The sequence below is a fragment of the Chelonoidis abingdonii genome, chromosome 5, assembly GCF_003597395.2.
Source record: "Chelonoidis abingdonii isolate Lonesome George chromosome 5, CheloAbing_2.0, whole genome shotgun sequence".
NCBI classification, from domain to species: domain Eukaryota; kingdom Metazoa; phylum Chordata; order Testudines; family Testudinidae; genus Chelonoidis; species Chelonoidis abingdonii.
In genome coordinates this window covers 11,586,602-11,612,032 of record NC_133773.1, presented here as the reverse complement: position 1 = coordinate 11,612,032, position 25,431 = coordinate 11,586,602, and the positions used below count along the sequence as shown (strand labels likewise).

Here is a 25,431-nt window from a genome sequence, read left to right as displayed (position 1 = left end):
GATATCTACTGACCCTGGTAATTTTGTAATTTTCTTTCCCCCCCTAATCTCAGCACTTGAGTTCAAGTTTAGCTTGATCCTTTGAGGAGCCCTAGATCTATGATTTAGTGATGAAAGTAGTGCTGTTCAAAAACCTGGAACTCAGTTTTTAAAAACTTACAAGCATCCATCAGAAGACAGCAACTTCTAAAGAACAGAACTGAAGTGGGAACCAGAATATGCTACAAACAAAATATAAATGTTCCATGACCTCGATCAGTGATCAGAAGGGAAATTTGAACTCTGGCAAAGAGCAGTAAGAACTAAGGATATTGCATTATTCATGTTTTAGTAGCATTACTTCCCTCACTATGACAAATATGCAAATGCTACATGGCCAAACTTACTTTCGCAACTAAGATTCTCTGAACTGGCTCAGAATCATCAAATACTACAAAGCCAAAGTTTGGTAGTTTTCCTCCAACTCCTTTGGTATTGATGCGAAGTTCCACCACGTTTCCAAAGCCTGTGAAAGAACAATACAAAAAGAAGTTATGCAATAAGGCCCTGCAATAAGCCTATTTGGTTTAGTTATTCTCAAAAGCCTCTTGTAATGTTAAAGTTTGTTACTTTGCTTTTAAAAAGTTAATATATACCATGTTCAGTGACTGAAGCTTCACTCCCATCCTCTAGACCCAGTAGATGAATTTCAAACTATTTAAAAGCCCATCACTTACTCATAAAGAATTCTTTCAGTTCATTTTCATCAATATCATGTGGCAAGTTGCCAACAAAGAGCTGATGGCTGTCTGGGTAACGAATTATTCGGCGATTATCGGATTCATTCTGCTCCATATCCCCTCGACCTGTGTCCATTCAAAACAAAAAGCAGTTAGTTTTAGGATTTGTATTGAACAACTTGAGAAGAACATCTAGCAACACACTGATCTGCTTTCAGTTTATTCACTTGGGTCATTTTCACCCTTGGTCTTCAGGTATTTTCTGCTGGGGAAGACATGCATATTTAGTGCCTTTAAAAAGTTTAATTCTGCCCAATTGGGATATCAAAAGCTTCTTGTTTTCTTCACATACAAGCCATATCACTCAGCTATGTGCTTTTCAAGAGAAACACTTCCACTGATTATACTTAAGTTTTCTCATGTGCTTTTAATCTTCATGGACAGTGCTGACCTGCCAGCTGCAGAGACTTCTCTGAAGACTTCCCTGCACTGGCAGCAGCCATACAAGCTTCCACGTCAGTGAATCTCAATCCTGACCTGGAGGGAACAACTCCAAGTATCAGAAAAGTAAGACTATCTACCTCCTCAGTGGGAGCCTCTGCTAACATGACCATCAGTTACTTCCTTTGTCCATACCACCAAAACTGCAACATCTATCCACTGGGAGCTGAGATCCAACTGGTGTCATACATCATCAAAATAAAACCTGTTAAAAAACAAGCACACTTCATGACTGCAACTACTCTATCTTTGTAACACTCAGAGCAGGGGTCAACACTGTTCACCACCATTTTTTAAGATGAATGTCCATCTCATTGTACCTTTGGAAATGTAAGTTACCTGTTCACTCCTGCCCCCAAACTGGAAACAGTACACAGAAAAAGATATTAAACAGCCCACTCTGAACACCCATGGGAGTTTCTTAAGAATGAGGAAAGCTTAACGTTCATGATAGGTTATTGTCTATTATTTTCCAGAGTCTCAAAGTTACCATCTTACCCAATTTAAAAAGTTAGCCATTTAAGACATTTCTAGTAACCTTTCAAAATAACTGAAAAACTAGCATTTACTGTATATATTCAACCATTTCTTCCAGCCCTCCTCTTTCAACATGACTGTTCAAAGGAGGAGCACAGCTTTGAAAGTTAAATGTTTTATCATCTACTCTAGTGGTGGCAAGACTGCCAGCTACTCCACTTCAGCCCAGCTAGAATATATATTCATCTATGGCTGTCAGACTGCATTAAACAGACATAACCCACCCCCCCCATAGGAAAGCTCACTGATGTTACTGAGCTATTGAGTTTTTCCCATTGTACTGTAACGATCTGGATGCATTTTTTATTATCTCCATGAATGCAATATAAGGTTTAACTAACGGGAGATATAAAATCTTAGCCTGTATCATATTACTAGTTCATTGTCTGGCTCTGCATCTTCTGATATGACAATACCAAGATCATCATCCCTTTCCATTCTTCAACAATATATGCTGTTTGTCTTGAAAAATTTCCCCTCCGTGATTTGATTTACAAAACCTTGCGGGCTTGTTGTAGGATTTTTCATTACTGATCATTTTGTATACAAGGGGAGTTCAGAGGACAAACTTTACTTTGTATTTAAGCAACTTCTCAGCTGTTAGCACTCTCTGTTCTTGCCACTCTCCTTGTAAGGTTGTTCAAGTTCATTTTCCCTATTACATACAATAGCCTTTCCAATTTGCATTAGTTCACGTTTTTATTGCAGCTTGCAGGTAACACTGCTTTTACTTTCTGATTGTACCAACTGCCATTAGTATGTGGAATTTGTGTTTGTTAGCTCTGGCAGCAAAAGTTAAACAGCATAGGATAGTTCCTATAGCTCCTAAACAGTGGTTATGTATTAGGTATCTTAACTGAGTTTTAAATGCACTGGATCAATCCCCCTGCATTTTGATCTCTTATTTTTCTTCAGATAGGCAGCTGACAGAACAAACTTCTGTACTGTTGCATTTCAACCCCTATGTCTAGCCATCTGTAGCTAGGATAAGTATTTGCCGTGCTTTTTAACTCTCTAGTCTCTCGACAGACTGTCAATACATTTCCCAATCAATGTCTACTAGAACTTGAGACCAGCTAATGGCATATATCCAAAATAATTAACATGCCATAGCAATCAGTTATGCTATAGCAACTACCAGCCAGTGTCAAGCTTGGGCTGAATGCAAAGTAGTGACAGATGGTAACTTTCATCTATCCCAGTATCCTGAGACGTTTAATTCCCCAAAATCCAACTTTTACAATTACTCAAACAGCAAGATGAGAAGTCAGAACTTCAAGCCAGATATAAACAAGACCCATACTAAGATTTAGTTGCAGCTAAGTCATGGGATAGCCAATATCCCCAACTTAACAACTCTGTTTTGCCTAGATTTAAAACCTCTATGAAATTTTAATTTTTCAGCCCTTGGTACAGATCAAGTCTTTAAGAAAGGAAATCTGAATACTTTCTAGCCATCTTAAACAGATTTAGTTTCAGTGCTGTTGGAAGCAAGGGAATAAGGAAGTACTTCTAACCCCAGTGTAGATTAGAAAGTTTGGTACATAAATTCATCTGGTGCAGTTGCACAACAACTGTGTAAATGCAAATATAGATCTGTTTCAGGAAGGCTTGCTTCCACTAAATTTCAATTGCACTCATTTAAACCACTTTTGAGAACCGTTGTCTGCTCTATGCTTACACTTAAAAGTTTTAGAACTCCACCCAACATTAAAGTTCCCTTGTATAATGTTTAATTCCAGGCCTTTGATCAGAAATCTGCTGTTTCAAGGTGCAGAGAGCTTCTCTTAACAGGTCAAATCATTTCTCTTGATCTTTGCCAGAACTTGAATGTTAACATCCAGAGGTGAAATCCTACAGAGTCACTCACCCCGTTGTATACTACTGCACCATTCACAATTGCAAGTTAACTAACACTAGGTCAAGCTGTACACAACTTTTGAGGTGCATCCCCATGAACAGATTTAGATGTTGTGCACAGCTCAAATGGGGTATACGAACAGTGCTCATCAAGAGTTGAATGGGATGCATTAACAGGACTGCTTATGTTATAAACTGACAGGTGTAAATGAGGCAGCAAAAACTGCGCTGTATTTGAGAAGTAACACCATCTCAGACAATACTATGCCCTGAGAAAAACTACAATAGACTAAATGGCATGGCATTTGGCACATGACATGATCCATGATCAAAGATTTTGTTCAGAAAGGAGAAGCACATTGTAAGAGATAATGGAAGGCATTTAAGTGCTCCCATTCGGTCTGTTCAACATGAGTTAGACATTCAAAATTCAGAAGCCATCAGCATTTGTCTCAAGAGAACAGAGGTTTTAAACAGCATTAAGCAATCTGAGGAAGTTCCTTGATGCATGATACAAGCAAATAACTCAGGAATGTTAAAAAAGGATTAGATAAATGGAACATTTGCAGTTAGAGGGATGATTCTCATGCTTCAGAGCAACTCATCACAAAACAGGGCTCAGGAAAGGGTTCATTCCTCCACCCTTAGTTGCAGAGAATAAAGGATTTTCACTTTCCTAAAGGCCAGGTAGAAGCCAACACTAGAAGCAGAACATCAAACAGGATGGATCAAAGGTCTGGTACAGGAAATCCTATACCAACCAATCATAGGAAGTTATCCTTTTGAATCCAAAGACAACAGGTACATAGCTTCTTACCGTCACACACTGAACTATGATAAAGAAAAGTTTACCTGGTCTCGGTCCCCTTGGTGGAAAACCTGGTCGCTCTCTTGGACGCTGTTCACGCACACGGGGTGGTTGAGACTGAGCTTCAGGTTTAGTTTCAACTCTTGGCTGAAACAAGAGAACACACTGTTAAACACCGGATACCAAAGAAAAGCTGAAATAAAAGCAGCCTACAGAACACTAGCATGCATAGCAACAATTCTGGAAGATACAGATCCATGTATTCCCAAAACACTCTTCCTGTGAAAATTTTCTACAAGTTCCTCTGTACCAATCCAGGACTGCAGGGCTTGCCTTTCTCTGCCAGCAGGTAGAGAACACAAACCTCTCAGAATCAGGACTAAGAGCTCTCTTTCTAATCTTATTTTGCCCAAGGGCACGGCTAGAGGGAATTACCTTCAATTGACCAGGCACAGAACTGAGACCCAAGTAGCTCCATAATTTTACATATCAGCAGGAGCTCAAAACTGGTACAAAGAAATATGCAGAAATCCAGCTAAAAAACAGAATTTCTGCAGCATTTCCTGTGCCACGCTTGGACTGCACAGACTAGCCCTAGATTATTAATATGTATGGAAGAAACAGAATTACAGTTAGTGTGTGCCTGGAGGATTCTTCTTCCAGAATACACATCAACTACAGGTAACAGCCACATCATAAGAGAAAAAGAAAGCAAGTTTACAAATCTCTAAATACAGTATTCTCCAATAAGGAGATCTAAGAGAAAATACCTTAGATAAAAAGAGTCCTACGGTGCACAAGTTAGACATCTTCCTTTTCTTTCTCTATGCCAAGCCTGTGCACATGGGAGCACACACAAAAACTGTCCCACTAGTCAAAAAGCTCACACCTTTAAACACATACAAATGATCACCAGCATCTGCATACAAAAACTGCCTTCAAAAAGGGGTAGGAAGCTACAGAACAAGAAAGTTAGGTGACTGAAAATTTACTGTGTGTATTATCGAAATTGCTGCTATCATCCACAAGCATTCAGTTCACCTGTAGTAGCCAAACAAATGCTACCACCACAAAGCCCACATTCCTGTCATCAGGGTCTCGGAGATGAGCTTGCAGAACTAAAATCCAAAAGGGGTGTTTCACTGAAGGACTGCTCATAGGCACCATTGCATGCTCATATGGATTCAGCAGTTCAAAAGCAAGTGACATTAAGGAGAGTTCCCACCGCTTTTCCTTTGTAAACAAACTACTGACACCAGGTGACTTAACCCCAATATTTGTGCTCAGAGAAGATTTTCTGGGAAAGATTATCTATTAAGTGCCCAAATATTACACTGAAGACTAACCTCTCACCCTTCCTACCACTGAAGTGGCACCCTACCAGGCACTTCCTCTCCAATATTAAATTATGAGAATTAGAAAAAAGATAAATAAAAGCTTGTCTGAGTGTAGCACTGGCATCTACTTCTGCAGCAGCACCTCTTGGGCCACAATAGCACCATTGTGATATTTTATTTTCCTAAAGTTTTAATGCGTAAAAAGTTATACAACTAAAAGCAGCTCATAGAACTACATGGGAGCTAGAAAGACAATTACAGATTTTTCTTCCCTGAACAGCAAGCTACCCTGCCTTCAAACTTACTTGATTTAATTCTTGGGGGTTGGGGGTATCTGCTCAATCATTCACCTCAGATGCCTACTTAAAAAACAACAAGTAGAGTGTCTCTGTCCAAAGAAACAGAGGGCAAGCCTTACTAGACACCAGTGCGTGGTTTATGATAAGTAGACCAGCAATACCAAACTATCGGCCTTCTCCAGCACAAGATATACAGACCGCCTCAATTTTGTACACACCGCAAAATTAAAGAGTCCAAGCTTGCAGGGTAACATTGGAGAGCACATGTGCTCCTGTAAACTAGCATCCTACCAAACTGTGAGAGGGGATAGTACTGCCCTTGGCACTGAGAAGTGCTTATTCCATCCACCAATCTCCTCAAGAGCCTTGTTTCCTGCAAAGTGCATGAACTACACTGGAAGCCACAGAATAATATTTCTACAGCATGCTTAAGAGAGAGGGGATACATCCTTCTCCCCTTGGAACTGTAAAACGATTAGCAAATAATTTGTTTCTGGTAATGCCCATGCAGCATATTTATAAGTCTGCAGTTGTTTGAGCCTTTGGGCATTGACTCTATAGAAGATGAAATGCCTCAATTCTCCGGGAATCCACAAGAGGAGAAATGAGGACTAAACAGGACTATCTTCTGCTATCGTGATTGTCATCTTGCTTGAAACCCAGAGGCAAAAAGAGCACAAGAAGCAAGCCCACAAGACTTATTTGCCCTCAAATTCTAACATTTCATGTGTCAAAGACACATTACTCAAATTGGACCATATATATGGAAAACTGAATGGATCTGCTTTGGAAGACTTCTATCCCTTGAAGTTTAAGGTTTTTCCCAGACCATGAGATGCCTGCCACACTTACTGCAAAAGGAAGATAATTAGATGGGATACAGATAAGAAGAACCTCAGCTTGCTACAGCATTGTCTCCGCACTGACTTCTGTGAAATAACTCACTTTGATTCTCACCAATAGACAGGAAAAATTAAGTCACACGGAGGCCTAGACTTCTAACATTGATCGAAGATTCCCGCTGTGGCCTTGTGGTTTTAAGATATCCACTGAGCCAGACAACCAATAATCCCTAGACCCAGAAGAATTAGCTAATTTTTCAGATTTATTCATCTGTCTAGAAAGATACTAACTCTGCATCCTTAGAATACTTGGAAAAATCTCATCCACATATCCTGGTATATATGTCCTCAAGAGGAAAAAGTCATATTCCAGTTTGAAAAGCTTTTAAGACTTGCTTCTGGAGACATGAAGGCAACAACATTGTCAGTCACCAAAAGCAGCACTAGTTTGAACTCTCAGAATTTTAAAATTCAATACAAATTAGTGACTATTTAATCCCTTTCCTTAGTAGATAATCACAGCTTCAACTCAAATGGAAGGCAAGACTACATTTAAGGTCTTGTCTTCACTGCTCAGAAGAGATATGTTTTTCCACTTTAATGCATGTGAGCTATCCCATGGTTAAAAACACAACGAAGGTTTGGCAGTTCAGTTTCACTGCAAAGCAAACTAGGCATAGACAACCACAGACAGGGTATAGTGCCATGCCTTCGGGGTAGTTTTTACCTTGGGATGGCTCATCTGCATTAGTTACCTGGAGGTGAAAACAAAAAACAAAAAAACCCAAAACCCACATCTTCTCTTAGCAGTGAAGACATGGCCTATGTTATTCCCTAGACAGATATTCAGCATTCATCTCTGAACACAAAGAAGGAAGAAAAGCACAAGTCAGTCCCTGGGTACTACAGGCTGAATATGACCAGGCCCATAGTAACTCATGGCCACAAAAGTAATTAATCTAAATCTAAAATGGTACTTACTAATTGCCACCTCTTTAAAGAGATATGGAGTCATAATAGGTACTTTATTTGAAAGTTAAGAGTTGGCAGAGGAGAATCCTAGAGTTTCCCCACACACTCATTATTTTGTGGGACTTGTTTAAAAAATGTCTAAGAACAATTCAAATGGGGGGTTATGTTTGCATAAACACAAGAGTAATTGTGATGTTGACAGTCTGACAAGATAGGGAAAAGGAAATGCTAATGCTTGAAAATGACTCCTAGAATAAAGTAACTGTCTTTCCCACCAACCCTCCAAGTGCTGATTTTAAGGTGTCACATAAAGGGAGGCTGGAGAGAGATTTATCTATCTACTTCCCAAAAGAGATAATGGGAGTTAAGACTGTCTGTAAAAACCTGCTTTGGTCCTATCTGAAAATGTCTGAGCAGACTTACTTGAATACAGAATCCCACTGAAAGGAAACGAAACATGACATGCCTTTTCTCTGCCATTGGCAAACTGTATATGGCAATACAGTGAAAGACGGAAGGGGACAATGAAACTATACTTGATAGTCTGGCTTTTGTTGACATATGTAAATGATACATCAAAGTGCTCAGATAAAATAAGTGCCCGGAGTGCTCTCTAAATTGAAATGGCACAAGGAAGCAGTCTTTGGTTCTGTACAGGAACAAGCTCACTGTTCTGTGCAAACAAGAGTGGTTGTCTTGATTGCTTATTCTCCCCTCAGCGTGAGGCACTTTAAAAACTAACCAGGTTTGCCTAGTCATTACAGAGCAGGAGTCCAATTTCCATGACAACCCTGTCACGGACAAGGCAGCATCACAAAAAGTATTCCAGGGGCAGCTAGCAGAAGGGTGATCCTAGCCAGTTTCCTCTGCGAGGCAGTAAAATGAGAGAAAACTGGTGGTAGGAACAGCTGTGACAATGGTTTCTGAATTGTCCTACTGAAAATTGTGGCCCATTACAGTTTAGAAATGAGCTACCATAAGTGTCCTTGGGTAACTCATTAGGTTACTATAGAACATTAACATTTTCAAAATTGCCTCCTTTATTTTAAGTCAGTTTTTGGATATGTGGAGGACAAGAAATTCTCGAGGAAATGAAACTCTCTAGGAATTTCCCACTGACTAGCTATTTCCTCTTGTCTTTGGTACTTGAATAACGTATACTACTATTCTGCCAGAAAAAGTCTAGGAATTGGAAGAGCCCACTGTGCTGGCAAGCAAAGGTGAACCCTCCCACCTCTCACAGTCATAAGTTGGTACAGGGTTCCATAGCAGTACAGTTAATTCATATAAACACAGAATTGGGAATTTTAATATTTCTCTCTCTCTCTCTCTCACTAGGAGATGCTCTGTTCCTTTCTCAAAAGGAACAATTTCATTTCCCAATGGCAGGGTAAGTGGATTGGTAGTTCTGGCAATGAATGACCCCTACTGTACATACTACAATAAAATTACTGTTACATTTAACCTTATAAACAAATAGAATGTCAGAAAATTTAGAAGGGTCATTTCTTGATTATACGTGAACAGACTTAAATCTCTCACCATCACCCAGAACTCTCACCTGTTAAGTGTATGTGCCTTTTAATTGCAACATTAAGGTAAGTGCATTAACATTTAAGACAGAACTTGTGCAATTTACGTCATTACAATTTGATCTGTTAGTTTAAAGACTAAAGTAGTTGCAGAGGTAACGAGACAATCCAAGGAGTTCACAGATGGATTACCTGTGAGACTGGTGCTTTAACATGGGGTGGAATTCCAGAGGAAGAAACAGTACCACTAGGAGGCAGGTTTTTACTGGTCACTGAAGCCCAAGAGAAAGCCTGCAGAAATGCAACAAACCTAGGCTACTAATCATGGCAAACCACTGACATTCCCAGAGGGAAGCTAGTCGGCTGAACATACATATTTGGTTCAGATCTAAGCTGTCAGTAATCATTGTACCAGGATTGCAAATATAAACAAACAATGCCAGTAAGACAGATATTGAAGGGTTTGCAGTTGTAACTGTCCGATCTCTCCAATGCAGAGCAAGAACTTGTACTCAGGTACACTAGCTAACTGAACCCCAGTTCTCTGAATGCCCCCAAACCACCGCTTTCCAAAAGACAACAGTTGATAGACAAAACCGTAATGGCTACAGGGTACGTTTTTGATCCTAAATTTGTCTTCTGGAGGAAAGAAAGAAAGAAGTGGAAGTCACAAGTTAAAGCTAAATAGGAAAAAAGAGACCAGGACCGACAGTACTGAAGACCCGTGCTGAGGTAAGTGACCTCTACCCCATTTCTGTTTCCATCTCCCATATCCTTTCAAACTAAGTGGGTCTAACCATACCAGACGGCGCATGGTTTTTGGAAATACTGCATCCCACCTAGAGGGAGACAGCTAAAACCCTCAGATTCATTTTTACAGCTACACTGCTAGTCATCCTGCAGGTGAAAAGGTAACTCCTTTCATTTTAAAGAAGGGCAGCGACTCCCAGTTAAATTCATTTAGATGTTTTACATCTAACACTACATTTAAAAGGGTTTAAGCTCATAACCACCCACGCGCACACTTCATAGGCAGAGCACTACATTTAAACAGATCATTTGTACAGCAGTTCACATTAATCTTTTAAAAATCTTTTTGACAAGTGAACTTGTTTTAGTGTTGTAGAGTTCAGAGAGCAGGACACTGAAAAAAATCTATCAATCTGGCACTTGAGAAAGCGGTTCACATTCAGCATAACGCTGAATAGTCAGTGTTTTGGATTATCATCTTCATTCATGTGTATGAAGTTAAACTTGAACTAACCTTTGGTGGTTCTTGTGGTAGAGAAACAAGTTCTACAGGAGGTGGGGATGGAGATTTTTCTTCTAGCTCTTCAAGATTCTTTTCTTCTACTTCAGATTTCAGCTCCTCTGCTTTTGTTTCAGATTCCAACTCTGGCTCAGGCTCATGAGATGATTCTTCCAAAGGCTCCTCCATTCCATTACTAGAATTAGAGGCATTTTGTTCAACATAAAGTACAAGGCTCTTATGATGAAGTTTTGCTAACGTGCAATGCTGATTTTTTCCCCCAAATAGGCTTTCAGCTTCCTATCATGCATCCTGTGCATTTACAGGATAGGCAGAGACTATTTTTGCCCCTACCTTTATTTGCACACAAAGCCACATTGTGGTTCTATTAAAGTCAAGGTGAATTTTACCATTAGCTATAATGTGAATATTACCAAGTCTACATTATGCATGCATCACCTTCCAGGAATGGTCTTGAAAAGCTGGACATCTACCACTTAGAAATGGCAAGCAGCATTTCTGACAAGAGGAGAACCAGCAAACTTGGGCTCTGAATACTGCCTGCGTTGACTGTACACATGGATATTTATAGTTCCCATCTCATTTAAGAGTGTGTTGAACAAAGCTAGTTACAAAATGAAAGTCTTAAGCATAATTCTATTCTAGAGAAAAAACAGCACCTTATTTTTCTGCTCTGGGTGTGCTCAGTGTAAGAGAAGTCCTCAAATATGTTGACTGTTTTTCACTCCCTTTAGCTCTGTAAGAGCCAACAGCTGAGAGAGTGAACAGTTTGCTTCTTGGACATGAACGGGATTGTTTGCTAAATTCCAGCCAGTTGCACCTGTGCAACCCAGCGTGAAGGCAGTGCCACCTTTGCAAATGTTTCTAAGGGCCTAATTTAGTCTAAAGAAACATTTAATAATCTTGTGGGTAAGGCACTGGACTAGGACTAAGATACAAGTTCAATTCTCAACAGTGCCATGTTTCCTTCCTTATATAACCTTGGGCCAGTCACTTACAGCCAGATTTCCAAAAGAGAGATTCCTGCCATTTAGGCAACTAAATGAAGGCGTTTTCATAAATGCCCAGCCCCCAATGACACACTTGGGGGAGATTTTCAAAAGAGCACAGCATCCAGCACCTGAACTCCTCTGAGAAACTGACCAGATATTTTGGTGCCTAAATGGGAGAAATGCTCTTCTGAAAATCTTGTGCTCAATCCTTGTGCCTGCCTGCCTCATGTGTCAAGCAGGAATAATGTGTCTCTTCTTTCACCTTTCGTCTGTCTTATTTAGATTTTAAAATGATTAGGCAAAGTACACACTTACTGCATATCTGTACAATGGGGCCCTGATCTCAGCGGGGGCCTGTAGGTGCTACTGTAATATATTAGGTATTTATTAATAAATGGGTGGATTACAACTAAGGGAATAGTTTAAATTCCAAATCAGTATGTGTTGACACTTTACTCTCTATTTATGTTCACATTTGTCACTTCACACTTACAGATGAGATTAAAAATAATGAGTTACAATATCCCACAAACACATCTATTTCATCTAAACAAAGTTCAGCACACACAGTTCTGGCATATTAGGACCATATGTGCATTAGTTTGGTTAAACAAATATTTTAGGGAATTAACTGTATTCAGGACTACGCAGTCAAAGCAACTGTTTTCTACTGTTTAGCATGGACTTCTTACGTTACAGGGTGGCTTTCATAGTATGTACTGCTTGTATTCTCTTGCACTTGCTCAGGGGATGGCTGCCTTTCTTCCTGCTCCTCTTCAACCTCTTCTTCCGATTCTGACAGACCAAACAAGACTTGTGATCAGCGTTCAAGGAAATGTCAAGCAATTTTTAGAGCACGTTCAATTCTGCTCGCTGGAGAGAGTACAGATTCAAGAAGTCGATGTCACTTCCTTGGTGAAAATCAGTTTCATGGCACAAAACAAAGGACACGAACACAAAACCAGGATGTGTAATAAGAGACAACTAAAAGTCGTGCTTCACCACTGTAAGCAAGACATTTAACTCAGAAAAGGGCAGGACACTTGAGCTCTCCAAGGATGCTTTTCACCTTTACATTTCCACAAAGAGGAGACTATAGGTGCTCCAGTATCAGGCTGCTTGCTTTGTTTTACAATCAACACCTTTATATGTGGCTGATAAAAAGGGGAAATTAAACAATTTACCTGCAAGTAACAGGACTAAGAAAACAAACTTAACTTCTAACTTAAAAAAAAGAATGAGTGGCTGAGATGGACTTTCCAAACCATCTTAGCCTTTGGGAACATTTTGTAAGTAGCATGAACCATTAGGGTGTGTCTGCACACAAACTTGCATTGATTTCCAGTTTACTTAGATTGGTGCAAAGCCCTGTGTGCACATTTTTATTTTGTTTAAGAGTGACTTATTTCAGCTGAGCTTAAACCTGTCCTTAACTGACTTAAACCTAAATGAAAACAAGTCTGCTTTAAATAAAAAAAGATCTATGTCCCCTTTTACAGCAATTTAGCTCAAAAAAATCAGATTAAAATCTCATTTAAAAACTTCACCGTTATATTCAGGCAAGCCCTAGGTATTTGGATTTCACTGGCCCTACTAGGTAATATTTTGCCACCAAGACTGCAGAAGGAAGGGGGCAATAAGCTTTTTCAACACCTTTCTCAAGACAAGAGAGGAAGCAGATGGCTTCACACCCAACAGATCTCCAGACTTGCTGGGTTTCTTGGATGTCTCTGGCCACTAAGACAACTTGACCCAAGACCTGGCAGCCAAGAAGAGTCGAAGGATTGATATATTTACACTCTCTAGTCCGGTTCAAGTTGCCTTCTAAAGCTCCTCAGAAAGAGAGGGAGAGAGCCAGCTGTCTTTCTAGACATGAGTAAAGGCTACACAGGCTGTGAATCTCCCTAAATAATGTCCACCATGTGTGCAGATGAAGCACAAGGTAGGTTTGTATGGAGTGGAAATCTTGCCAAAGCAAGAGGCACACAAGCTGAACCTAGACTTCTCCAATATGTCACAGAACCAAAGCAATTAGCAGAAAAAAATGAGACAAGAAATGCTGTATCTCAACCAGCTACTGGGAGTGAAATAAAGCTACATATTTAACACTAAATATACCCATTAGTTGATCACTTGTTTAAAGTGATTAAAAATTTGGCCAATGATGAGACAGGGAGCTCTGATCTGACCTTTAACAGTTGGAAAGAGCTGACAGTGCTCAAGGGGTACAACTATGTCTATAGACAGGCATGAAATATCTGGATCCACAAAAGAGAAAGTGAGTGGCTCCAATGGTCAGAGCATTGAGGTTAGCATGTACTCTGGACACATGGCAAGCCTACTCTTAATTGCCCATTAAACTGGTAAGTGAGCAGAGGTGCTCATTCAGGAAACCACCCCTGCAAATCCCTGCTGGATATTATCAGAGGATTCATACTTTGTGGAAGGCTGAATATTTAAACAAGGAGTGGAGGACTGTCCCCTAGCACTAAAACATCTGATTCAGCTTCAGGGCTAAGGTCACAGTGCTGAGTAAAATGTGCAATTACACTCTGACTTGCTTCACTGATATGCCTTTTGACAAACAGTATAGCTAAACTTCCAAAGTTGAAGTGATACTTTAATTTCCAAGTTCACTGTTGCTCATTTTATTTCCATTCTTAATTAAGCTTCTCCCAGATGTAAGAGTGCAACCATCAATACGCAAACCATATCTCTACTGGGTACTACAAAAGACATTCTGCATATCACAGGAGCAAAATTATAACCTTAAGACTCCAACTCTAACAAAAATTCTGTACAATATACAGAAGCGCATATGAGAAAGTACTTATTTGTTTAGAGACGTGAAACTCAAGAGGTTATTTGCCAAGGAAAATGGAGAAGTACAAATGAACCCAAGGCCTACCGAAATTAAGTTCTCACCTTCATCAAGTTCAGCCTCAGAGTCTCCAAATACTTCATCTTCATAGCGGAATATATCATTATGCACATAGAACTTATTTGGAACAGATCCCTATGGAAGGGAAAAGCGTACACATTTGTAAGTTACTTGAACAGATGGATAAGTGGTCTTTACTGCTGACTGACTAGAACTGTAAGCTTTGTTACATCATTCCTTACTTCAGATCCACATTTCTAGTGCGGTCACTCCCATAATACAAGCGCCAATAACATTACATAAAGTTCAGTACTTTTTAAAATAATCTCTGGTGTCTACCCATCTCATTAATGCAGGTTTGTATGTAGCTATTTTTTTCTCTTTTTTAAGTACACAAATAACCAAATCCAATAGCTGCGATCAAAGAATCAGTCAAAAAACTTCAAGAATTAAGATAAATCCTGAGTGTTTATACTGACAGTAACTTTATGCTTTAATTACTGAATATAAAAATTCATTTATTTCATGGATACTCATTTGAGAGACTTCTTTCCAGAGGTGAAAGTAAGTTGGCACACGCCGGTGTGGTGTACCAGCAAGAGCCAATGCGCCTTACCAGAACGGCCCGGCTTCCCCAGGTGGCAATTTAAAGGGCCTAGGGCTCCCAGCAGTGGCTGGAGTCCCAAGCCCTTTAAATTGCTGCCAGAGCCCCACTGCTGGAGCCCTGGGATAGCAACAGCAGGGCTTCAGGGGTTATTTAAAGGGCTGGGGCTCCCGCTGCCTCTACTGCCCTGGGTCCTTTAAATAGCCGCCAGAGCCCCGCCGCCGCTACCTCAGGGCACTGAGGGCTATTTAATAGGCCAGGGCAATAGAAGCAGGGGGGTCCTGGGCCCTTTAAATAGTCCCCAGAGCCCTGAAGTAGCAGCGGGGCTCCAGGGACTATTTAAAGGGTCTGGGGCTCCTGCTGCCTCTACAGCCCTGGCCCTTTAGACCGCTGCTGGAGCCCCCGGCTGCCACTGCTACCCCAGGTCTCCAGCAGGCTCCAGCAGCTATTTAAAGGGCTCAGGACAGTAGAGGCAGGGGAGCCCTCGGCCCTTTAAATAGCCCCCAAGCCCTGCTGCAGGAGCCCTGGAGTAGCAGTGGCAGCTGGGGGCTCCGGCAGCGGTTTAAAGGGCCGGGGATGTAGCACCGGCCAAGCCCCGGACCCTTTAAACTGCTGCTGGAGCCCCGAGCTGCCACTGCTACCCCATCAGGGGAGGGTACTTACCAGTGCAAGGCGGGCCAGGGCTGACTCTGACCCCCCCATCCCCACCCCTTCCACCCAAGGCCCCGCCCCTTCCGGTGGCCAGAGCTGGCTCCAGCCCAGCCCCATATCGGTAAGTCCCTATTTCTACTTTCACCCCTGCTTCTCTCCAAAAAAGCTATTTGACCTTTTGCTATTTTAAAATGAAGGCATTTATTCCTACTTCTACTTAGAAAAAAATGTACAAGTTAAAGGAGCTACTCAAAACAGGTAAGTTTTACACAGCACCAGAGTTCAAAGAATGTAATAAAGGTTTCTAATAAAAAGGAATACAAGCATCGGGAATAGGAAATTATTCCTTTTCGTACTGCATTCCTTTATATAAGGATCATCTAAGCCATGACCTGTGTTACTTAAACCAAGTACTTGTGTTTGTCTCCAGTGACTTTGTATTACCCAAACATGACAGGAACACAATGAGTGGAATAAGATTAAGTCAAGGGTGTCAAACTCCTTTTGTGAAAGGGACAAATTACATTGAATTATGGTCTGTGGGCTAAGTCTACAGAAGTCAAGGCCTTATGAAGTACTACTTACAATCTAATGGGCCAGACCCTACCTACAGGCCAGGTTTCTCTCTCAGATTCAAAGACTTTAAGGCCAGAAGGGACCATCGTGTTCATAGACTCATAGACTTTAAGGTCAGAAGGGACCATCGTGATCATCTACTGACCTCCTACACACTGCAGGCCACAGAACCCACCCACCCACTCCTGTAATAGACCCCTAACCTCTGGCTGAATTACTGAAGTCACCAAAATATGACTGATAGACTTCAAGTTACAGAGAATCCACCATTTACGCTAGTTTAAAACTGCAAGTGAACTTTGCCGCAGGCTGCAGAGGAAGGTGAAAAACCTCAGGGTCTCAGCCTTCATCAAGTTCAAAGCAATCACATTCCAGTACATACTTACTTCTGGAGCCAGAACAAAAGTTTGCATAAACTTCCTCATTGGTTGCCCATTGTTAGACAGTTCCCCCATAACCTGCACAACTACACCATCACTCAAGGTTGCATGTGCGTCAACATGACGAATCTTAGTGTGACATTCACTGAACTGTAGGGACATCACCTTCTTATGAATCTCCTGGAAATAAAAATAAAGATCTAACTTTAAAATTAAGTGCAACTAGAGTTTAAACAGAGCTCATAAGACTAGTTATATTAATTATATGACCCTGAGCTAACCACTCCCTTCCAACTCAAAAGGAGATAAGGGAACTTACTAAACGCTATTGGCTGAAACAGATTACTACTCAGGTTCTCCAGCAGAGTTAGCTGTGAATGAAAAAGCTCTGGTAAAGCTCATTTTTACCTAATTTTCCAGCAAAGTTGCTGAAGGCAGTAGACAAGATTTTCACTTTCCAAGGCCAGCCAGTGAGTCAAAAGGAATATTTGTTTGAAGAAAAAAAAGAAAAAAGAAAAAAAAAAAAAAGACACGCCATGACTCTTCCAAGGTATTTGTACAAGTCCCATCACAGAAGTATCTGAATCCCATACATTCTATCCAAGAGCCCAGTGTACTATATGGTGCCTACTTTGTAATTACATAGTTCTCCTACCTAGGACTGTGAAAGTACTGGACAGAAAAAGAAAGTGACCACACTCTACCTGGGCTCACAACAGCACTCAGAGTTGGGAGTGTCAAGTCAACAGACATGTTCCCACAGGAAGGCAGGAACAAAGGGGTGGGGTGGGGGGAAGCTTATTTTCTCAAGTTTTACTTAAATGTTTAATAAACCAAAATAGCATAGCCACAAAGCCAATGGGAAAATCTAGAACCTGACAAGACATTCCAGAAGTGTACAGAAACACGTGAATCAAACTTGCATTATCTTTTTGGCCAGCAGATACCTATACAGACATTTTGTACGTAATATTTATAGTTCTAATGTCAGTCAAACATGGTTGATGTCAAAATCCTGCATAATGGTGCATGTCTGGACTGCAGACATTTGGCACGTTGCTGAATACTTCCAGCAAAACACCAGTTCCCCTCCCAGAACTCTATGTTTTAACTATAACTATATAAGAAGTCACAAGCTTACTTAATGCAATAAATATCCCTTTAGGAAAGCAAAACAGCAACACAACTTGCTACAGTTAATATTATAACAGATTTACAAAGACCAGTTGCAAAGAAGAATTAATTGTCAGTGTAATTTTTAAGATACCTACTCCACTTCCATAATTACACATCCAATAGCAAAGAACAGCCTGACTTTGAATTATTAGCAATATTAGGCTACCCCCTCTTAATATGGTCCAACAGTGGAAACCATCCCCACAGCTGTATTAAAGACATGAAGTATGGGACCAATGTGCCTACATATAATTTTGATAGCGCTTTCATAGCATCCAGGTTTAGCATTATATGTGGATGTCAATAGCTTGCTTGTTTGATCTCTCTGCCATTCCTTTGTTTCCGTCTCACAAAGCTGGGTTAATTCTCAGTCCCTCAATCTCATTTTCCTTTCAATGATGGCATATATGCACACATTTTTAGAAACACCAGGACAGCACCTCACCTCTGTTGTGCCTGTCCTTAGAGCTTACCCTAAAAGCCATTCTGTACAACATGACTGCCCAATGTGGCCGAGTTAGACACTGCCTGTGATGAAGGATATTACATGGAGATAGTAATTCTAAGGAGAAACTTTGCCCCAGGACAGCAAGCTTCCTTTACGGACCAGAAACTGTGCACTTAACTGAGCTCTTGAACCTCTCCCTGCCTTCTTTGCTAACAATTTTGAACCCTGTAACATTAAGTATCAACCATCTCCAATGACAGCCAATGGAGTCAAGACATCTAATATTTACACTTTACCTTAATCCCAGTCCACTTGGCCATTCTTAAAGGATTTCAATCACCCTGTAGTATGGAAGATAACAGAGGGTTTGGCACTGCCTTCATCCTCCAAACTTTACATTGCAAGTATTACTGACTGTCATAAACAGATAGCTAAGGGTTAATGTGTTTCACCTGTAAAGGGTTAACAAACAGTGACCTGCAACACCTGACCAGAGGACCAATCAGGAGACAAGATACTTTCAAATCTCGGTGGAGGGAAGTCTTTGTTTGTGTGTTCTCTTCTTTGTCTGTGTTCTCTCTGGGATTTGAGAGTGACCGGACGTACTACAGGCTCTAATTTTCTATTCAAGTAGTAAGTGCAAGTAGAAAGGCGGTTTAGTCTTTTTAATTGGTTTTCTTTATTTGCAAATGTGTATCTGACTGATAGAGTTTTAATGTGTATTTGGCTGGAAGTATTTTAAATTGTATTTCTGCTAGAGGAGGCTTTTTCCCCAGTTTCTATAAGCTGAAAGACCCTGTAATATTACCATCTTGAATTTACAGAGATTTCTTATATTTCTTTCTTTTTTATTAAAAGTTTTCTTTTAAAAGACCTGATTAATTTTTTCTCTGGTTAGGCTGAGGTATTGAGTCTGTACTCACCAGGGACTTGGTGAAGAGAGAGAGGACGGGGGAGGAAAGGTGAATTATCCTCTGTGTTTTAGGATTCACGAGGAGTAATCTGTATTGCCTATGGGCTGAGGGGAAGGCGGGGGGGGGGAAGGACATTCTCCCTGGTTTTAAGTTCAAAGAGTTTGAAATCCAGCTGATCTTCCAGGTAACCAGGGAGGGAAGCTAGGAGAGCCACTAGTGAGGAAAGAGTTACTTTCCTTGTATTAAGATCGCAGGGGTTGGGTCTTGGGGGCCCCAGGGAAGGTTTTGGGGAGACCAGAGTTTATCAGGCACTCCAAGTCCTGATTGGTGGCAGCTTATCAGATCTAAGCTGGTAATTAAGCTTAGAGGAATTCATGCTGGTACCCCATTTTTTTTGGACTCTAAGGTTCAGACTGGGGAAATATACCATGACACTGACAATGAAAGCAGGTATACATTGCCAGTAAAAGCTACTCTATGCATGGCACCTGGCTAAGTGAGGCCCAGAGCCAGCAAGCCTATGCCTTACTTCTGGAAATTCTTACCAGCCAGACTAGAACACAACAGTAATCTCTCTGCCACCAGTAGCAATTCATGAATGCTTCACAAAGCAGAACAGAAACAATGATGTACCAAACTATGCAATAATTCTATTCAGAGGAGAAATTCTGCACTGTCCGAAACGGTTAAACCTAGAGAGCGGGAGATCAGGCAGATTGAGGTATGCACGGCCACTTTGCTGCAGCATGAAGCTACATATAAATATCCAGTTACTGACTGGTTTAACAAATTCTCATTATCACCGCATGCAAAACTCACCACTGTACCTGAAACTCACAGGATACCTACAGCATTTTAAGACAATCACTGATAACTGATTAAGTATGAAGGATCCGATGAGCACATTCTGTACCTGTAGTCAACAGGTGCAACTGCAGTGGTGTTAATTTAAGCACCAATGCATACAAAGCTAAATAGTTTAAGACAGTCCATAAGTCCTGGCCTCATTTACAATGACAAGTTTAAGAGTTGTAGCTCATCACTGTAGCTGCTCCACCAGTGATATAAATGGTGAAGGACGTAGTGGAGACAGGACTCTGGTGATGCATAGCCACCTTCTGTATGGACGAAAGGATCTGACTAGCAATGACCAGGAAGGCAAGGAGAAACTAGGGAGAAGCTAAGACTGGCTAATAAACGGAGAGGTGAAGGCGCAGGGAAGGCTGTTCAGAGCACTGTGGAGTACACTGGCCTCCTTCACAAGGCAATAGCACTAAAAACTGCTGCAGAAAGACCCTTTCAAGACCCTTTTTGATGCAATCAAATCCTTCCAGTAGGGCCTCAGGAAGGTACGATCTGAGCACCAGAAAGCAGCCCACCAGAGCTTGTCCACAGAGGGCTTGTGGTTCTTTGCCTAGCATGTGATCACCGCTCAAAGGAATCATGAAGGTTCTATGGGCAGGAGAATTCTGCAGAGGAGCAATGCCAGATGCAGGGCCTGATTCAGCAGGGAAGAGTTATTGTGACAACTCCTCCCCTTTGCAAGGCTCTGAAAAAGCACAAGGACCTTTGCTTGTGAATAAATAGATCAAGTACTGAACAACTGTCCAAGGAATGCCACCTACTTCTACTCTGACCTTGGGACAGATGTTAGAGTCAAATATCCTGGCTAGAAATGAAAAAAAAAAAATCAGACCATCTTGGGAAGAAAACTTGGGCACATTTCTTCTTGAGACATGAAATAGGAAGAGATTACACCACTATGCAAGTCCCAACTTCCTAGGCTAAACAGCAGCCACTTTCCATGACAGGACTGTTTGCATGCAGTTTAGACAAGGGGTAAAAAGTAGTGAATTCAAGAGATTAATGCAAAACAAATTATCTAGATGAAAATAATTAGTCATGACTAATCAGTTTTAATCACACTGTTAAACAGAATACCAACTTAAATTTAGTATATAAATATTTTGAATGTTCTTCTACATTTTCAAATATATTGATTTCAATTACACAAAATACACTTTGTAAAATAGTAATAAATACACAATGCAAATCTTTGTAATAAAAAATAATTAGAACTATCAATTGCAGTTAACACGTGATTTAAAAAGTTAATTTGTTTTGAATTAAACGAGCATTAAATCACACCCAGGAGGCACCACGCTCGGGGGGCACTGCTGCGCACCCTCATGGCAGAAGTGCCCCTTCTCGCGCTGCCTGCTCCACCGCTGCCCCTCCCTCTTCTCCCCCGCCATGGAGTCACCCCTAGCCAAGCTGCTCCAGACCAGGAGCTTGCCTCCTGTCTGCTGCACAGAATAGGGGCAGAGAGGGCTGACGTTGGGGTGTCTCCCTACCTCAACCTGGTACCCGGTCACTACTGAGCTGGGAGACAAGGGGAGAGACACTGCTGCTATCTGAGGAGTGAGTGCAGCACACAGCACCTGCTGCTGGCTGAAAAAGCATCCAGGCTCCTGAGTGCTTTGTTTAAAGAGGCAGCACTCCCCCAGCACTTCTCCCACCCCCATGTTTAAATTAATGGTATTCTATTATTAATAGTGCAATTAACTGCAACTTTTAAAAAAAATTAATTGCGAGATGAAAAAAAATATTTTGACAGCCCTAGTAAAAAGCACTGCCTTATTTTAAGGACTCTGGTAGAAGACAGTGGGGAAGCCTAAGAATGGGTGCCCGAACATCAAAAGTGCTAAAGCACCCTCAAACCTATCTTGGAAAAAGCCAGTATGCAGGAAATAGTGGTGTTCTTTGCAGAGATGGCAATCTGCAGGCAAAAGGTAAAGAGAAGCCACCCTCCTACAAGCACAGAAAATTATCCTTTGTGGAAATAGAGAAGGTCAGGTCAGAGATGGCTAGTTGTGAAAGGAGGGAGTTTGGGGGAGAGGGGAGGGAAGGGCAGAAAAAACCCTGGAATACACTTTCCTGGGTAATCACTGGCCGAAATCATTGGAGAACAGAGGTGGTCTACAACTGAGTGCATCTTTGCCACCCTGGGAATAAGGAAGTCTGAAAGCATAAAATCCTTTCGACTTTCTGCAGAACCTACCACACCAGCGGCAAAGAGGGTAAGCATAAACGATCTCCCCCATCAATGATACAGAAAAAGTACCCTGTACCCAGGCATCGGGTACAATATCTGGGAACTGGGGCTCTGCCACTTGTTATGAAGAAGTCCATCAAGAGAGATGGGGATCAGGAAAGTACTCTGATGAAGGGCTCCTGCAGAGGGTAGTGGTGAACCGTTCCCCAAGACAGGAGTTTCCAGTGGAACCAGTCTATTTGGGAGATCACATAGATGTAGGGCTTTGAAAGAACTCAGCTCTCTCTCTCTCTGCCCAGGAAAGAAAACATGTGATTCCTTTTGGAATGAACACTCTGGGGTCCCAACTTGATTTAAAAAGGCCACCTTGTCTGACTTGATCGTATCTGGCGGGGAGGAGACTCAAGCCAGCCCAATGGCCCTGAGTGCCAAGATGTTGACGTGGAGCTTCTCTGAAAGAGGACAGCACTCCCTGAATGGATGAATCATGAATCAGAAACTCTTGTGTGCAGGTTAGCATCTTTGATGAACAGAGAGATGAACAGGGAACCTCTTCATGGTGTGGGATCTGTCCAGCCACCAAATGAGAGGTTCCTTACTTGGATGAGGCAGGAGAAATTAGGCACTTCAAACCCTCTTCTCACAAAAACAGATTATAGCAGACACTACTAGAGGGATTGGGAATGGAATCTGATTCAGAGCTCCCAAATCTGACAGAATAAGAGCTCCAAGCAAGGCCATTTGGGAGTGTGTCAAATAGCTCTTTTATCCATCAGTCAAGGTCACTGAATATCAGTCTATACATCCCCAAAGCTTCCTGGAAGGTGTTAAACAAGCCAGTTTTCCAGGTAGGGAATTTTGTGGACCCCTAACCTCCCACATCAACATAGCTGCATGAAAGATGAAGACGGTTCACCTATCTATCTACAGTGGAAACAGCCATGTCACAAAATGCATACAGTAAATAGAGTGATAACAACAGCTAGCCAAAACAACTCAGACAAGTATGCATGTAAGCTTGTGCCATTATACAGTACATGAGAGAGGTGGTAACTGATTCATAATAGCTTGCTTATTGGACAAGTATAATACAAGAAAAAACAAAACTAATTGGTTAAGACATTAGTATCACAGTTAGTCTTAAAATGAAGACTATGCAATTGATTTAGATACGTACAGCTTGGCCATACACGGCTTCCTGGGGCTTCCCACTGGCATCCAGTCCACCATGGACATAAGAGGAATTCCTGCCATAAAACCTGCAAAAAGATGGAAGCTTCAAGTTTAGGCTTCTGACAGTAAAATAAACCAATTTCAAAGTCTGACAGTAAAATAAACCAATTTCAAACCATGTGTTTAAGTCCAATGTAGACGTGTTAGGCATATTTTTGGTTTGTTTTTTTTAAATTAGTTTCTGCGGAAATGCTTCCATTTGTGCATTCAGCTGCTTCTATAACTCCTGAGTATTGGAAGAACAAGACCTACTTTCTACATCCTCCATCTTATTTACAATGACTACTGTGTTTCTAATGAGCCCGACCATACTTTGCTGTTTTTTATAATTGTGTTTAAGTCCTATCATCATTTGAGCCTGAAATGTGCCCAAGTTAGTGCTTCTCACTGATTGTGTTACAGAGGGTCCAATTAAGATTTCAGGCTATGCTAATAACATCTTTTCTATCCTTATTAGATCCTTATCAGCATTCTATAAATAGGTATTCTCCTTCAAAGCTGCCCTGCAGGAAGAGCTACTCTTTCATTGCTTCAGTCTATACAAACAAGCTGGCCAAGTTAAATCTAAATGGAAACATTTGTTTGCAATTTTGCCCTTTGGCTTCCCCAGCATCAATGACCAGAAATGCATTGCAAAATTCAGAAACCCATGATAACATAAGATTTAAAGGAGCCACTATTGCAAGAAGCTAAAACAGATGTAGGCTGAGATCAAACCGAAAATCATGGCAGGGGAATAGAAGTCAACTGACCAAAAAACAAATCCGAGTATCCATTCAAGGGAGATAAATGTTAGACCAGTTTTAGTTCAATCATCTTGTTCTTCCCTAGTTATAACTGAAATACAAGAACTATTTCCATCCCAAGATGGAACTTAATTTTATATTCATTTGGGTCACTGGAATACAGAAAACTGGAGAAGTTAATCTTTCAGTTATTGATGTACTGCACAACCATAACAGGACTTAATGTAATGTTTGGCTCTGTTTCACTCACCCTAATTGTACAGAACTGCTTAATTTTTCTACAAATTAAACAAAAACCACTCAAGTCAAAATTCCAGATTAAGGTTGTTTGTACAATCTTAATTCTACTCCCTTCTGCATATACATTCCAGTAGTCTTTAATTCCATGACCACATAATTTATCACATGCAATATATATTTCTTCTACAATTTTGTACAGATGTGTATCATCTTAATCATTTTAAACTTCACCGATTTATGATCTTTCAGTTTCAGCAATTAGTAAGCACAGATTTACTCCAAATGCATACTTTTAACAGTATTAATTTTGGAAGTTACATTGCTAACTAGACGAGTGAAAAACTGAGTCTACATTAGCCAATGCGTGTTTTCCAGTGGTACGTATTTCACAATAGTGTATTTGCAATAAGATATATTAATGGAACACCACTGGATAGCAATGTAGTCACTGAAAGGGATAAAGCAACTGAATTTCAATCCCCTTATATACATTTTTAAACAAAACAAAATAGTAATCTACATATGAAAAGTTATGGAACTGAATGTTAGATACTCTCCACACACTTTTCAAAACACTAACTTTCTTCTACTGCTAGTTGGATTGAGTCAGTTTAGTGCATGACAGAATTTACAAAGTTAATTTCAATTAGTCTTTCAAACATTGGAACATTTTATCCACCCAGCAGTTACTGCTGCACATTAGTTTTCACTTTTAACAAGTTATTAGAATTTTTGTTCACCAGTAAGAAATATGCTCCCCAGAGACACCCTAACCCACACACTGTACAAATTTCTGCTTTCCTACAGACATCAGATTTTAACCTAGAGGGGTCAGAAAGATGAGACTCAGAAGTGTCA

At 40.8% G+C, this 25,431-nt stretch overlaps 1 protein-coding gene across 3 annotated transcripts in view; it reads right to left on the bottom strand.

The window, feature by feature from the left end:
- Positions 1-25,431, bottom strand: part of G3BP2 (G3BP stress granule assembly factor 2) — a 50,923-nt gene that overhangs the window by 3,154 nt on the left and 22,338 nt on the right. For 2 of the 3 annotated variants that reach the window (XM_032762328.2, XM_075066066.1), the window contains exons 3-11: positions 23,532-23,613; positions 16,768-16,941; positions 14,595-14,685; positions 12,362-12,464; positions 10,672-10,852; positions 9,600-9,698; positions 4,470-4,572; positions 717-845; positions 387-505 (exon numbers count right to left, since the gene is read on the bottom strand). In XM_032762328.2, coding sequence (XP_032618219.1) covers positions 387-505; positions 717-845; positions 4,470-4,572; positions 9,600-9,698; positions 10,672-10,852; positions 12,362-12,464; positions 14,595-14,685; positions 16,768-16,941; positions 23,532-23,613 — 1,081 coding nt within the window. The remainder of the gene's footprint in view (positions 1-386; positions 506-716; positions 846-4,469; positions 4,573-9,599; positions 9,699-10,671; positions 10,853-12,361; positions 12,465-14,594; positions 14,686-16,767; positions 16,942-23,531; positions 23,614-25,431) is intronic. The other variant, XM_032762329.2, reaches the window with a different exon arrangement.